This window comes from Molothrus aeneus, chromosome 5 (assembly GCF_037042795.1).
Source record: "Molothrus aeneus isolate 106 chromosome 5, BPBGC_Maene_1.0, whole genome shotgun sequence".
In the NCBI taxonomy this organism is placed as follows: Eukaryota; Metazoa; Chordata; class Aves; order Passeriformes; family Icteridae; genus Molothrus; species Molothrus aeneus.
This window is the reverse complement of record NC_089650.1, coordinates 70,499,890-70,515,216: the sequence shown is the minus strand read 5'-3', so window position 1 is coordinate 70,515,216 and position 15,327 is coordinate 70,499,890. Positions and strand designations below refer to the sequence as shown.

Here is a 15,327-nt window from a genome sequence, read left to right as displayed (position 1 = left end):
AGACCAGCTGGGAGACTGATTTACTGCCGTAACACACACCCATCAGCACGGAATGGTTTGGGCTGGGAGGGACCATAGAGCTCATCCAGCTCCGTGCCCCTGCCACGAGCAGGGATGTCACACACTACACCACACTGCTCCAGGCCCATCCAGCTCAGCCCAGGAAACTGCCAATGATGGGGCAAGCACCACTGGAAAAGCAAAAAATCACTTACTGGGTATTTACAAGGAAAAGAAAAAGAAAATGGGGAAAAAAAAACCCAAAACAAGCCCACTTTGATAAGAGCCCTCTCCAAGCAGAGTTACACGTGACATTTTGTAAACTTCCTTGGAGAGAAAAAATCAGTTTTGACACTGTCTCCTGCATCAAACACCAAGTGCTTCAGCCTCAGGTCTCTGATAAAGTCTGCTGGACAGCTTTAGATTCACATAATAAATCCTCTGTCTGGGGCAATGGGCTGCCCAGTCTGAGCACCCGGGCTCAGGTACAGCCTCAGAGCCAGGGCAATGCCAAGATGCCACCAGCAGGTACCTGAATCACGGTGGCTGTAAGGTGGTGTCACTGTGACAATCCTGCTGGCAGAGTTCTCTGCACTGGCAATGTTCAAAAGGGCCCTTTTCCCAAGTGTAACCATTGCAAGCGAGTAGGAAAAAAGACCAAAACTTCAAAAGTGGCAAGTGTGAGCCAGGAATTATCAGTTAATGATATTACCAAGGAATATCCCAAAAGGAAAGCACAACATAAAAGAAGAAAGGTGAAAAATAGTAAAGTTTAATAGTTAAAAGAAAAACACACAGATCTGAGCAAAACCTCCAGGAATCAATTAAAAAACATGACAAAATATCAATCAAGTATCAGCACTGGGGACAACAGCTCTCAGACCTGTGTGAAGACACACAGGATCCTGAGCAGATCCACTCTGGACACTGCTGGGACAGGGACAGCAGTGGTGTCCTGCAGATCCCTGGATCTGTACCTGGAACAGAACAATGACCATTTGATCCCAGACAGGAGGAAGAGGCAACACAGACACGTGAGTTGGGCGAGTCTGGGCCGTGCTTTCCACCACAGAGTCAGTCAGTCACTACCCAACAGCTCAGGGGTTCTGGAAGCACCTGGAGAGTCCCTGCCCTGGCTCTGTGATGTGTCAGGGCTCTGCTGAATCTCAGCTCAGCTTTCCTGCCCCAAGCCCAGCACAGAACACCTTCCCCAGCCCGAGCATTTGGGACTGCCCAAAGGAAATTCCAACAGGGCACTGTAACTAAAATGGCAGCACTGCAAGGAGCCCATAGGGAGACAGCATAAATGGACTGAAACCCCACTGAGGAACACATCTCACACAGCATCACAGAGAGAAATGCAAATCAGCTGCCAGGACCTGGCTCTGTACCTCCTAACTAAGCCCTCCTGCACCAGCCTGTCATTGTTCCACCACGTATCTGGGTAACTCCATGGCCGTGTTCATCCCATTTCCCAGGACACAGAACTGCCCCAACACCCAGTCAGGCTGTGGACACGGAGGGCTCCAAGTGCTCTCACATGCAGAGCTATTGACAAAGCTGTTCATTTCCCAGCCCAGTTGCAGGTGAGCAAGGACAGGACAGTTCATCTTGCCCTGCTGATGTCTTTCTTTATGTTCTTCTTCCTTCTTTTCTCCCTAAGGCACTGTGGGAACAGCCAGCTGGGAGAATCTGAGGCTTCCCATCAGCAAACCCAGGCCAATCCCATCTGGAACAAGCAACCCATCCTTCACCTGGCCCTTGACCAACTCACCTGTCCTGTTCACACCCAAAAACACTCAGGGAGCCAGTGAGCTGCACGGCCAGACTGTCAGCATGAGCACTGCTGGGGGAACTCTTCCTACAGCCCCCAGCACCTGCCTGTTACACCATTAATCTGATCCCAGGCAGCACAAGGCTGCTTTCCCCCTCCCACACTCCCCGGCATGCAGCACAGCTCTGTGTCTGCTGCCCCAGGAGAGTGCCCAGAGGGCTGCCAGGCCAGCATAGCACCCCCTGCCCAGTCACTGGGGTCACCTGTGCGGGCTGAGCCCCGAGCCTGCGCTCCTGGGCGCTGTGGAACAGCTGCCCGCACCGCAGCCGCGGCTCCTCCTGCTCGTACCAGCGCTGCTCGTCGAACTCGGGGAAGAAAAAGGCAATTTCTCTGCTGGCTGAGGCAGGGGAGTCTGTCAAAAGAGAGGGAAAGGCAGTGAGATGCCAGTCTGCCACCACAAACACGTGCTGCACTCCAAAGGTGCCTGGCTAGGCTGCACCTGGCCAGGTGTGCCTGGGGTCTGCAGAAGGGAGCAAATCGCTCACTTGGAGCCCCAGAACTAAAGCAAAGGCAGACAAAGCACCACTGTTCCTGCCTCCCCAAGAACCATCCAGGAATGCTAGGCCTACCTGAGCCATGGGTCGTGTTCCTGGTGTCCGTAAGGCCGTAGGCACCTCGGATGGAGTCTGGGTCGCTGTGTCGGGCTCGGAACACTTTAGTGGGTCCCATCAGGGATCTCCAGAGAGGGACAGCGTTCTCATGGGCCAGGATGTAAGCCCACATGGGGCCACTGCAGCAAGGGCCCAGGAACAGCAGGAGAAAAGATTATGAAAAGCTCATTACAAACAGGTTATTCGTCCTTACAAACCTGCACAGTACAGCTGCCATGGGCTGCCACGCTGGGCCCTGGCTTGCCCTGCCACGCCGTGGGGACGGGCACGGTCCCAGCGTGGCACCGAGGCCCCGGCGTTGGCACTGCTAGCCTGCTGCACACGATGACCTCCAGCACCTCCGGGGGTGCCACCCGCCAGGTATCGCTGCTGTCACAGCAGGCTGCGATGCCGAGAGCCGCCCAGCTCCGCACACGGGTCACGGCACGTACCTGGCCATGAACTCCACCAGCCGCTGGTAGAAGAAACGCCCTGCGGACAGACACGGACCGAGTCGGCACCGGCCCGGGGCAGCACCCCGCTCCGGCCCCCCGAGCCCCTCTCGTACCTGCGTGCTCCCGGTAGAAGCGGCGGCTCTGCTCCGCGCCGCACCGCACCTCCTTGGCGCGGACGATGAGGAACCGGTGACGGAGGATAGCGGCGTGCACGGCCTGCGGGAAGAGGCGGCGCTGGGCGGGGTCGTGGCGAGGCCTGCCGTGCTGTGCTGTGCCCGGCCCGGCCCGGCTCTCACCTCGCACACGAGCGGATGGGCCACGGCGTCCGGCTTGAGCAGCGCCAGCGTTAGCTGCAGCCGCCGCGCGGGGGCCGCCATGGCCGGGCCGGACGGGATGGGGCGGGGCCGGGATCGGGGGGCGGGACCGGGATGGGGCCGAACCGGGATGGGGCGGGGCCGGGATCGGGGGGCGGGGCCGGGATGGGGCCGAACCGGGATGGGGCGGGGCCGGGGCGCGTCGCGCGGCAGCGGGGACGCGCAGGCGCTGCCATGGCGACGGCGGCGGAGGAGCAGGGCCGGGCCGCGGCGCGGGAGGAGGCCCCGGACGGGGCCCGGGACGGGGCCCGGGATGAGGCCGCGGCCGGCGCCGAGGAGACAGTGAAGATCATCTGCCTGGGCGACAGCGCCGTGGGCAAGTCCAAGTGCGTGGGGCACGGGCGTCCCGCGGGTCGGGGCAGGGGTCCCGCGGAGCCGGGCCGCAGCGCGGTGCCGCGGCTCTCCGGGACACGTGCTCGCTCTCTCGGCAGGCTGCTGGAGCGGTTCCTGCTCGATGGCTTGTATCCTTGGCGGCCGGGGAGCGGGGCGGGCACGGCGGGGGAGCGGCTCTGCCCCGCTCGGTGGGTCCTTAACGCGCCGCAGCCAGCCGCAGCAGCTCTCCACCTTCGCCCTGACGCTGTACCAGCACCGCGCCCGCGTGGGCGGGCAGGAGGTCCGCGTGGGTGAGTGGGGCCAGACATGGGGTGCCGTGGCAGAGGGAACAGCTGGGAAGGGCAGATCCCCTCGGTCTGGGTCTCGGTATCGTGTTTTGATAGCCAACAGCATCGTGATAAATCTAGTGTCCTTCTGGGACGGGCTGCAGCATTGGTGGATGGGGCACAGTGACTGCCATCATCCCCCTGGGCTTGGCAGAGTGTAGGACACTGTCCCCACGATGTCCTGGACTCTGAGCTGGAGAGACAGGGGTTGGGTGGACAGTCGGAGGATAAAGAATGGTCTGGATGGACTCCGCATGGAGTCACTGGTCACGGCTCGTTGGGGCTGAGGCTGACACTGCTCAACATCTTCGTTGTGACACAGACAGTGAATGCAAATGTGGTTTGGTGGGGACCTGTCTGTATTTGGGCAGTTTAAGAAAGTCACTGTCCAGTAGGTCTGACACAGAGTCCAGTCACAGTATCAGTGCAAAGGAATCCCTAAGGAAACTGGCTCATTTGGCTTTGGGTACAGCACCATGCTTGGGTCCAGCTGACAAGAGGTGTGACTACACTGAGGTTCTTAACTGAAGCTGTGCCAATTTATACAGCAAACCAGAGCCAGATGTGAACCTACAAACCCAGTGAGAGGTGGGGGATCTCCACCTGAGCTGCACCAACAGCTAAAGGCACGGCTGTGTCCAGGTCTGCCCCATGGTAGCTGGTGTACACAGAACTTCATGGACTGGGACCTGTTTGCCTCTGGCTGACTTACCTTCAGCACTTCAGAATGATTCCTGCCCCTGGGAGAGCAGAGTCAGATGTCTGTGAGAGGAGCTGAGGCATTTCCCATGGCAGGGCCCTGGCTGACCATTTCTGGGTCAGAAATCAGCAGTGCCCAGCATCTCCTGGAGTTTTAGGTAGTTTCCCATTGTCATCCCTAGCGACAGAGTGCCAGACACGGCTGCTGCTCTGTGCACTTCTGCCTGTCTTGGTCCTGCTGTCCCACACAACTCGTGTCACTGGTGGCTTCTCCTTTGTTGTTGGCCAGTGCCAGCACAGCCCACAGCTGAGCCCAGTGAGGAAAGGTCCCAGTTTGGCACAACTTCTTAACCCTGAGGTGTTTCAGACTGGTGAGGTGAAGCTCAGTTTGTGTCTCTGAGCAGGTGGGCTATGCTTTGCCTCCTGGGTGTAAGTTGTGAGAAGAACAGAGCTCGGTGAGTTGTGTCATTCTGAGCCTTTTTTGTGTTACAGACTTCTGGGACACGGCGGGCCAGGAACGGTTCCGGAGCATGCACGCCTCCTACTACCACCAGGCCCACGCCTGCATCATGGTGAGGGGGTCTCAGCTGCACCTGTGGGAGCTGGTGCACAATGGTCTCAAGGACACTTGGCCTTTGTGTTACTTTTATGGTTACACTGCCATGTGTTCCTTGTCTCTTCGAGTGGTTTAAAAAACTTTCCTAGATTGTTCTTTCTTCTCTCACCAGATAAACCCCCTGTAGATGGACCTGGTTAGCTCTGGTCTGTCTCTCCTGGTAACCCTTTTCCTCTATCCCCTGGCTCTGCTGTCTTCTCAATGTCCTCATGTTTGCCCCTGTTGCCAGTTTTTTTGGCTCCTCTCCTGCTCAGATCTCCTGGTTTGTCCTGTCACTCTCACTTTCCACTGTTCCACCAGTGATTTTCATTGGTGGTTTAGTTGTCAGAACAGAGGAGGCCACATCTGATCCCGTTTGGCACAAACTGTTCCCAGTGCCAGCTCCCTGTGTGAGTGGCAGGGACTTGCACAGGACACAGGGCAGTGTAAAGGACATCAAGGGGCTGTTTCCTGCTTGCTGGGCTTGGCAATACTGTCCCTTTCTCTCTCACCCTTTCTAATAATGTCCAGTTCCCTTCATCTTGTCTTCCTGGGAACATTCTGGATTGTGTCCTTGTGTTGGTCAGAGCTGTCCTGGGTCAGTCAGTGCTGGGCTGGCCCCGGGATAGGTGGTTCTCTCTTGGAAGGTGTTTGATGTGCAGCGGAAGGTCACCTACAAGAACCTGAACAGCTGGTACAAGGAGCTGAGGGAATTCCGCCCAGAGATTCCGTGCATTGTAGTGGCCAACAAGATTGATGGTGAGTGTGCCTTCTGCTCCCAGCTATCCAGGGTCGTGCTGGGATTCACTCCTGTCCTTACTGAGAACCAATGTCCCTTGTCTGTTGGGTCCAGAGGATTTCCTCAGTCCCCCAGGGCTGGGTCCTGTGCTGACCTCAGCTGCTGTCTTACAGGTGCTTGTCTTGTATCACCAGCAATTAAAAGTGCAAATTTCATCCATTTCAGTTTTATTCAAGCGTTTTTCTTCCAGTTCTGTCCTTGCCACACTGCCTATTCTATCCGTCAAGAACCCAAAAGTGATTGGAGTAGCACCTGGTCAAAAATGGCAGCAAAAGGAAGCAAAAGCTGTTCTGCGGCTTCCCTGGATCAGTCAGGGATGGCCTTGGTGCTCCTTCAGCCTGCACAGATCCTCTGTGCTGAAGTGTCTCAATGTAGCTGCTGACAGAACTGTTCACCTGGCTCTGCAGGAGGCTGGAAGGTTCCTCCCATGGGGAATGCCAGCCAGCCCCTGGTGATTGCTGTCACAGGGCTGTGGCTCATCTGTTGTGTCGCACAGAAGACACCACCTTCTGCACCTCCTGCCATATCTGACTGACCATGTCTTCTTTGTCTGCCTCAGCCGATATGAAGGTGACCCAGAAAAGCTTCAATTTTGCCCGGAAGTTCAGTTTGCCCTTTTACTTTGTGTCTGCTGCTGATGGCACCAACGTGGTGAAGGTGAGATGGGCGTTTGACTGCTGGGCTTGGTGTCCACAAGGCCCCTTGGCAGCCCAGGGACATGGGGGCTGCTGTGGGCACAGAGAGCAGGAAATGGTCCATCATTTCAGCTCCATGTGAGTGGCTATGGAGAGCTGCAGAGGGTTTTTTTCCCATGGGATGTGGGAACCCAGGGGGAAGAAAAACCCTCTGTGCTACAGAAACCCAGTGCCCATGTGCCCCATCCTGAGTGACGGGCCTTGTCCTTCCCACCAGCTCTTCAACGACGCCATCAGACTGGCCGTGGCTTACAAACAGCACTCGGGAGACTTCATGGACGAGGTCCTGCGGGAGCTGGAGGTAGGGAAGGCTCTGTCCCTGCTCAGTCTGAGCAGTTCTGCTCTTTTTCCCCTGTGGCAAAGGAGGGAAACTGTGCAGCACGGGAAGCTTTGCCTTCTGCTGGGCTTTGTGTGCTGCTCAGTCTGGGCTGGGAGGGAGGAAGTGGGAACCATCACAAGAGTTCTCCCTGCCCTAGGCAGAGTCTAAAAGAGCCACAGGAGATACAGTTGTTGCAGTCTGTGTCTTTTCTCAGCAGTTCCTTGTCCTGCTTCTTTCCAGAGCTTTGACCTGCAGAACGCAAGCAAGGAGTCGCCAGATAAAGGGAAGAGCTGCACTGAAGAGGAGCCCTCATCTAACTAGGCCTGGACCCTGAGCCTGTTTTCCCCTTGGCTCTGGACTTCTGGGGCCTGTGTGGAGGACAGTGATGCTTCTCATGCCCTAGAGCAGTGGTGGTGGGCAGATGGGCCTCTTCCCTTCTTGTGGGAGCCTACCTGGGCGGGACCTTCATTGGCTCGGCCCTTGCTGCTGCACATTTCGCTCAGGAGAGGGATGGGAGGATCCACATGATTCCACATGGATGGTGGCTCGTTCCTACTGCTCCCTCAGGACAGAGCTGCCTAAGAGAAGTGAACCATCCTGGACCTGCAGGAGGGATCCTGCCCAGGCATTCGAGTGGTACCTGCTGCAGAAAGCAAACACTAAAGGATATTTTTACAAAGCTATGAGATGGCATCCTTCCCACACTGCTGCTGTAAGGAGGCAGGTCCCAGGTTGTTTAAGGCCACAGGCCAGCCCAGCCTGCTTCCAGCTGAGCCAGTGCTGCCCCAGTCCACCCATGACATCTGCTGCCATCCCTGGGCTGCTGTCCCCGCTCTGGCCCAGAACAGCCAGATCCCAGGGGCTGCTGAGCACAGGAGGCTTCTCCTTCCCATCCGTACAGCTGACACAGGTGGACTCACACCCAGAGGCTGGTTCTGTCCCAGCTTGTTGGATGTGGCCATGGCTCTTGTCTGTGTGTGAGTGTCTGCACAAGATGCTGCATTCCAGAGAGCTGGATACACACACACACTCTTAAAACAGTCATGGAAACATGGAATGGTTTGGTTAGAAAGGGACCTTAAAGGTCACCTCATGCCATCCCCTGCCATGAACAGGGATACCTTCCGCTATTTCAGGTTGCTCCAAGCCCTGTCCAACCTGGCCTTAGACACTTCCAGGATCCAGGGGCAGCCACATCTTCTCCAGGCACCCTGTGCCAGGGCCTCATCACCCCCTGAGTAAAAACTCCTTCCCAGCACCTCATCCCAATCTCCCCTCCTCTAGATTTAATCCATTCCTCCTTGTCCTATCATGGCCTGCCCATGCAAAAAGCTGCTCTCCCTCCTATTATAACCTGCTTTACAAGGGGCACTGAGGTTTCCCTGGAGCCCTCTCCAGACTGAAGAATGAATGTGAACAGCACACCAGATGGACAGACAGAGCAGGGACTCTGCGAGCCTGCAAGTGCACTGAGCGGGGCTGAAAACACGGGTAATGGTGAACACAGAAACTTTACTTCAACACCTCAGTCACATCAGCATCGCTGTGGCTGCAGCGCAGCAGCGTGGGCAGGACAGAGAAGCCTCTGGCCCCAAGGCTGCCTTGGAGCTGCCGTGATCCACTGTAGCCCTGGATCCTGCTCATCCTGCTGCTGCTGCTCAGGCTTTTTTATCCTTCTAAAACAGCAGGAACTCCTGCACCAGATTCCAGAATTGCACCAGGATCTGGTGTGGGAATGCCATGGGCAGTGACATGCCCGAGGATGTCACTGCTGGTTTCTGGCTGTACTCAGGGGTCAAGTTGATCTGTTCCTCTGGTGGCTCTGGTGGCTCTGGTTCCTCAGCCTCCTCCTCGGGGGCTGAGGTGACAACTGGCTCTGGTGCTGGACCAGCTCTTTCTGCTGGGCTCAGGCCCGTCTGGAGCAGGATCCAGTTGTAGAAGTGCTGAGTGGAGGTGTAGATCCCAGGGTGCCTGGCTCTGTCACAGCCTCTTCCCCAGCTGTTCAATCCCACCAGCCAGTAGTAATCAGCTTCATTGTCCTTGCAGATGAGGGGACCGCCGCTGTCCCCCTGTGCCAGGAGAGAAGGTTCAGGGACTGTGGGGGGCTGCTGTGGGGAGGGGAGGGGCAGACAGGGGACAGGCTGGGCTGGATGTGGGGGATGAGGGGGTCCCTGCGCTGCCGGGGGCTGAGGGACTCATCACACGCTCCTACCTGGCAGGTGTCGATGCCGCCCTGTGGGTACCCAGCACACAGGTTGTCAGCATGAACGGCCCCTGCATACCATGGGCTGCTGTTGCAGAGCTCCGTGTCCATGAGGTGGACCTTGGACTCCTGCAGCACCATGCCTGTTCCCTGAGCTGTGGGCACAGAGGGGAATGAGCCCCAGCAGCTCGAACCCATCCCCTCCCCTGCCTAGGGTGAACCCCCTTCCCGGGCCTGGCTCTGCCCCTTCCCCACGGGTGACATTGTCCAGCTGTGTCCCTGCCCCTTCCCCACGGAGCGACATTGTCCAGCTGTGTCCCTGCTGTTGGCCTGGGGAAGGGGCCAGACCCATCTCCCCCGAGGTTTCCCAGGGCCAGCAGGAATTGTTTGGGTGAGCAGGGACCTTACAGCTCATCCCGTTCCGCGCCCCGTCTTGGCGGGGACTCCTTCCCCCAGCCCGGGCTGCTCCGAGCCCGGCCCCGCCGGCGCCGTGCGGCCAGACCCTGTCTGTGCCCAGCCCGTGTCCCTGTCTGTGCCCAGCCCGTGTCCCTGTGTGTGCCCAGCCCCTGTCCCTGTCTGTGCCCAGCCCGTGTCCCTGTGTGTGCCCAGCCCCTGTCCCTGTCTGTGCCCAGCCCCTGTCCCTGTCTGTGCCCAGCTCCTGTCCCTGTGTGTGCCCAGCCCGTGTCCCTGTGTGTGCCCAGCTCCTGTCCCTGTGTGTGCCCAGCCCCTGTCCCTGTCTGTGCCCAGCCCCTGTCCCTGTCTGTGCCCAGCTCCTGTCCCTGTCTGTGCCCAGCCCGTGTCCCTGTGTGTGCCCAGCCCGTGTCCCTGTGTGTGCCCAGCCCCTGTCCCTGTCTGTGCCCAGCCCCTGTCCCTGTCTGTACCCAGCCCGTGTCCCTGTGTATTCCCAGCCCCTGTCCCTGTGTGTGCCCAGCCCCTGTCCCTGTCTGTGCCCAGCCCCTGTCCCTGTGTGTGCCCAGCCCCTGTCCCTGTCTGTGCCCAGCCCGTGTCCCTGTGTGTGCCCAGCCCCTGTCCCTGTCTGTACCCAGCCCCTGTCCCTGTCTGTACCCAGCCCGTGTCCCTGTGTGTGCCCAGCCCCTGTCCCTGTGTGTGCCCAGCCCCTGTCCCTGTCTGTGCCCAGCCCCTGTCCCTGTGTGTGCCCAGCCCCTGTCCCTGTGTGTGCCCAGCCCCTGTCCTTGTCTGTGCCCAGCCCCTGTCCCCTGGGTGCCCAGCCCTTGTCCCCTGGGTGTCCAGCTCGCCCTCGGAGCTCACATCCTGTTGGGAACTCACCTCTGGCAAAGTTCCAGCCGGCGATGTAGCAGGATTTCAGCTCCGAGACCCTAAGCGAGGCATCAGGCACACAGCCCAGCTGGATGTAGTCACTGCACTCCACGGGCTGGTCCAGCTCCACCAGGGCGATGTCGTTCCTGGCCGTGGCAGCCACGTAGTGCTGGTGCACCAGGAGCCTCTGGATGCGTCTCACCACAGCCTCGGGACCTGGCTGTCTCAGATCTGTGGCCCCAATCACCACATCCCACATGGAGATGCCCCTGGGGAGCAGATGGACAGAGGGGTGACAGGGAGCAGAGCCACGGGCTGCAGCAGGCCCAGCATTTCCCGGCCTTCTGCTTCCCCAGGTGGGCAGGGAAGTGGCCCGTGGTGCTGTGAGCTGGGCGCCTGCCCGTGCTCTGGGGACATCTCTGTCCCTGCTGTCTCTTACCCGGCCCTGGCGAAGCAGTGTGCGACCGTGAGCACCCACTGGGAGCTGAGGAGGACACCCGTGCACATGTGCCACGTGCCATTCTCCCAGGTGGCCTGGATGCTGACAATGCCAGGCCAGGCCCCTGGCTGGACACTGGTGCCACCCACATGGGACGTGCCAGCAGCAGAAACCACGGAGTTGTAGTCAAGAACAGCAGAGCTGTGGTCAGAGGCCATGGGCCGGAGCCCGCAGGTCCCTCTGGAAGCACAAAGCCATCACTGCCCTGCTCGGTGGCTGCTGCTGCTCAGGCTGAAAGTCCCACCTGGTGCTGAGCAGCAGCAGGGCCAGACAACCCCGAGGGGCATCTTTCACCACAGTTCTGCCAGGGAAGTCCCCAAGTGTTCCTCCATCTCCCTCCCAGAGCCTGGAACCACTGACCTGCAGGTGTCCCAGGTGCCCCACACAGGCCCGGCCAGGGCCAGCAGGATGAGCAGCCCCAGCAAAGCCATCGGCGCCAGCGCAGGTGGCAGAGCCAGAGCAGAGGTGTCACCTCCAGTGCGGCCACTGCCACAGCACCCACAGCCTTCGTGGTGCTCACAGTGCCCGGGCCAGGGCCGCTGTCACAGAGGGGCTGGTTCTGAGTGCTGGGCATGGCAGGGAGGGGCAGCACAGAGTCATAGAGATGTGGAATGATCTGGGTGGAATGGACTTTATGACCACCCAGTGCCACCCCTGCCATGGGCAGGGACACCTTCCACTATTCCAGGGTGCTCCAAGGCCTGTCCAGCCCGGCCTTGGGCACGGCCAGGGATCCAGGGGCAGCCACAGCTGCTCTGTGCCAGGGCCTGCCCGCACTCACAGTCAGAAATTCCCTCCTAACACCTAATCTAAATCTATCCACCTTCAGCTTAAGGCCATTTCTCTTGTGTCCTATCACTACACGCTCTTGTCCAAAGTACCCCTCCACCCCTCCAGCCTTTTTCTAAGCCCCTTTTAAGTACTGGAAGAGGCACCAAAGTCTCCCTGGAACCTTCTGTTCTCCAGGCTGACCAGCCATAACTCTCTCAGCCTGTCAACCCTTCTTCCCACCCTGAATGAATATTTTAAACGTGGTGATCCTTACTGTAAAAGAGCAGTGCTCTGCTACTTCGCCTACATTCACCTTTTGCAAATTTTTATTTGCATCCATTTCAGAAAGGCACCTGACTTTGATTAAATCCCTCAAGAAATGAAAGTTTACATTTTTTCCCTCCATAATTTCTTGGACACCTCCAGGGACTGGGACTCCATGGGGCAGCCCCTTCCAATGCCTGACCACCTCTCCAGGAAGAAATTTTTCTTGAAGTCCACCCTGAACCTCTTCTGGCATAACTTGAGGCCGCTCCCTCTTGTCCTGTCCTTTGTTCCCTGGGAGGCTGAGTCTCCCCTGGCTCTGTTTTCCTGTCTGGGAGTTCTGGAGAGTGAGAAGGTTTCCCCTGAGCCTCCTTTTCTCCAGGCTGAGCCTCTCCAGCTCCCTCAGCTGCTCCTCAGAGGATTCACCCTCTAGGCCCTCCCCAGCTATGTTGCTTCTCTGGACACACTCCAGCCCCTCAATGTCCTCCTTGAACTGAGGGGCTCAGAACTGGACACAGGACTTGAGGTGTGGCCTCACCAATGCCAAGTTCAGGGGGACAATCACTTCTTCCCCACCAGCTCATTTTTAGGCACATAGGGACAGGCTGCTCCTGCACCTTAAAGGTTTCATTCTTGATGTATGCCCAGCCTTCCTGGGACCCTTTGTTTTTAAGCGCTGCTTCCCAAAGGACTGTCCCAATCAGTGTCCCAAACTGGCTGAAATTCACCCTCTGACAGTGTAGAGGTTTTGTTGACACACTTTGTTACTTCACCAAGGACTGAAACTCCTTCATTTCAGGGTCACTGTGCCCAAGATGGCTCCACCATCTTCCAGCAGCCCCTCTCAGTCTGCAAACACCAGGTGCAGCAGGGCCCCACCCTTGGTGGGCTGCTCAGCTACTGAGCCAGAAGTTCTCTTCATTCCAGGAGCCTCTCAGACTGTCTCCTCTCCACTGTGTTGCTTCCAGCAGACATCCAGTAGGTTAAAGACCTCCACAAAAACAAGGGCTGGCAACCACTAAACATCAGCCAGCACTTTACAGAATAATTCATCGGCCTCTTCATCCTGGTTGGGAGGTCTAGAACAGACCCCCCCCCACCAGGATATCTGCCTTGCCAGCCTTCCCCTTCATTTTCACGATGACCACTCAACCTTTTCATTACTAAGCTCCAGACAGCCAAAACCCTCCCTAAGGTACAGAGTCATCACACCACCTCTCCTGCCTCACCTGTCCCTTCTAAAGAGCTTGGAGCCATCCATTGCAGCATTCCATGGAGTCATCTCAGTTCCATGACAGCAACTACATCAGAGCTTTGCTGCTGCACCACGGCCTCCAGCTCCTCCTGTGGTGCCCACGCTGCTGCATTGGTGTAGATGCACTTTAGCTGTGCTATCAATCTCTCCCCAGCACTGGCCTCCTGCCCCCAGCTTCATTTCTAGTGAGTGTGCTGTCATACCCGTCTCCCTTCAAATCTAGTTTAAAGCCCTCTCAATCAGCCCTGCCAATCCAAAGGTTGGAATCCTTTTGCCTCTTCTAGAGGTGAACGCATCTATCTCCAGCCTGGTGCTATACAAACTACCTCATGTTCAAAAAACCCAAAATTCCACCAATGGCACCAGTCTTTAAGCTACTTTTGTCCCATGGATTTTCCTGTTCATTTTGGCATTCATCCCTACTACCAAAGGAATCAAGACCACCACCTCTTGTACCTTGTGCTCTTGTCCCTTCAACCAGGCAACCCAGTGCCCTGAAGTCCTTTTCTGCTACCCTGGTACTTCTCTCATCGGGACAATGAGCAGTGGGCAGCACCTGGTGGGCTGAATTAGTGCAGGGAGTTTCTAAGCAATGTCCCTTGCCTGGGCCTCAGGGAGGCTTCAGACTTCCCTGTGGGGTGGCTCTGGTTGGAACACAGGGTCCTCAGCCCCCCTCAAAGTGAATCACACACTACAACTGCCCTTCCTTTTTCCTTAATAACTGTAGTTGTGATCTGTCTGACTGACTGCATGGATCTGGGAGACCCACCAAGGAGACTTTCTGCTCCACTCTCAACTGTCTGACCGTCAAAATCCAGGACCTCACATCGGTTCTGTAAGGGCACCTGGGAAGGCGAGGGAAGTCAGGAGGGGATTCTGCTACCTCCCTAAGCAGGGACCGGTTTCCATTCCCACCTTTTAGGTCTCCTCCTGCCTGATGGCAAGAGGGTAAGGGCCTACTCTGACTCTTGCTGAGCTTTCATGCACTGCATTTCTCTCCTGGATGGAAGGTGCAATTCCACCAGTCTGTTTCTCTTGGCACTCCCTGACAATCCTCAGCCTCCCCACCTCCTCTGTGAGATCCCCCACCTGTTCACACCACATGCAGTGCTGTTTCACTGTGCTCCAGCAGTAACAGTAAGCTCAGACACTCCCTGCAGCCTGGTGTTTCTTGGGGAGCTGTGTCTGCTTCTCCCCACTTCTGCCAGCAATGGCTTTTGTCAGTGCGTGAACTACTGCTGGGTCTAATCAAGTTGGACAAGTGAACAAAATAATCCCCACCTGAGAGGAGCACACCTCAAGGGTCGAGAGGGTGGCTGTGCCCTCCTACAAATCCTGCTGCTTGAGCGGCCACCATGCCACATCCTGCTGCTCCACGTCCATTTGCCTGCCCCAGTCACCACACTCTGGGTCACCTGCACAGCCTGGAGCCATTTCCATCTCCCCCTGCTCCTGGCAATTCCCCCTCTGTGCCTGACGGGCTGTCAGGGCTCCCAAGTCCACAGGGAGCTTTGGACTGCTGCTCACATGTCCACACTAATCCCTCACCTGAGGGGATTGCACCAATCCATGCAAACATCTGAGGGGGATCCCACCAAGCTCAGACCTCCCCAGGTGATGAGGATGGTGCCAGGCCCAGCCCCATCCTGTCCAGCGAAGGATGAGGAGTCAGCCCTGGGCTCCAACAGTCCCAGCTCAGCATGAGGCACAACCTCCCTCCATCATGGAAACGCCAAGCCCTGGGACAGCTGCCCAGGAGGGTGAGGGGTGTCCCTCCACAGAGACACCCTAACCCACCTGGACAAGTGTCACCTGCTCCAGGCGACCCTGCCTGGGCAGGAGTTGAGCTGAGTCATCACCAGAGGGCCCTTCCACCTCACACTGTTCTGGGATTCTGTGTGCCATAAATGTGTATTTGTAGTATGTGTGTGACACCTGTGTGTGGCACCTGTGTGTGTGCGCGGGACATCTGTGACAACTGTGTCCGTGCCCACCCTGCCCACTCCCCAGTGCATGTCCCCAGCACGGCCACTGCCCA

At 57.6% G+C, this 15,327-nt stretch overlaps 3 protein-coding genes across 4 annotated transcripts; 1 reads left to right on the top strand and 2 right to left on the bottom strand.

The window, feature by feature from the left end:
• Nucleotides 1-751: 751 nt before the first annotated feature.
• LOC136556804 (nucleoside diphosphate kinase 6-like) lies at nucleotides 752-3,281 on the bottom strand. 2 transcript variants are annotated; one of them, XM_066550201.1, is made up of 6 exons: nucleotides 3,176-3,281; nucleotides 2,993-3,095; nucleotides 2,877-2,916; nucleotides 2,404-2,564; nucleotides 2,038-2,186; nucleotides 752-977 (listed from the first exon to the last, which is right to left on the bottom strand). In XM_066550201.1, the coding sequence occupies exons 1-6, from the start codon at nucleotides 3,254-3,256 to the stop codon at nucleotides 849-851; spliced, it is 663 nt and encodes a 220-aa protein (XP_066406298.1). In that variant the 5' UTR covers nucleotides 3,257-3,281; the 3' UTR covers nucleotides 752-848. The 2 variants fall into 2 exon arrangements, with proteins under 2 accessions (XP_066406298.1, XP_066406299.1); XM_066550202.1 differs by having other exon boundaries at nucleotides 752-971.
• A 137-nt stretch (nucleotides 3,282-3,418) lies between these two features.
• On the top strand, nucleotides 3,419-7,702 carry LOC136557369 (rab-like protein 2A). The gene is made up of 8 exons (XM_066551120.1): nucleotides 3,419-3,579; nucleotides 3,685-3,714; nucleotides 3,797-3,876; nucleotides 5,104-5,183; nucleotides 5,854-5,965; nucleotides 6,565-6,662; nucleotides 6,918-7,001; nucleotides 7,260-7,702. Exons 1-8 carry the CDS (start codon nucleotides 3,428-3,430, stop codon nucleotides 7,338-7,340), a joined length of 717 nt encoding a protein of 238 aa, XP_066407217.1. The 5' UTR covers nucleotides 3,419-3,427; the 3' UTR covers nucleotides 7,341-7,702.
• An 809-nt stretch (nucleotides 7,703-8,511) lies between these two features.
• On the bottom strand, nucleotides 8,512-11,288 carry LOC136557368 (acrosin-like). The gene is made up of 4 exons (XM_066551119.1): nucleotides 10,940-11,288; nucleotides 10,510-10,769; nucleotides 9,232-9,377; nucleotides 8,512-9,088 (listed from the first exon to the last, which is right to left on the bottom strand). The coding sequence occupies exons 1-4, from the start codon at nucleotides 11,155-11,157 to the stop codon at nucleotides 8,696-8,698; spliced, it is 1,017 nt and encodes a 338-aa protein (XP_066407216.1). The 5' UTR covers nucleotides 11,158-11,288; the 3' UTR covers nucleotides 8,512-8,695.
• Between the last annotated feature and the right edge of the window lie 4,039 nt (nucleotides 11,289-15,327).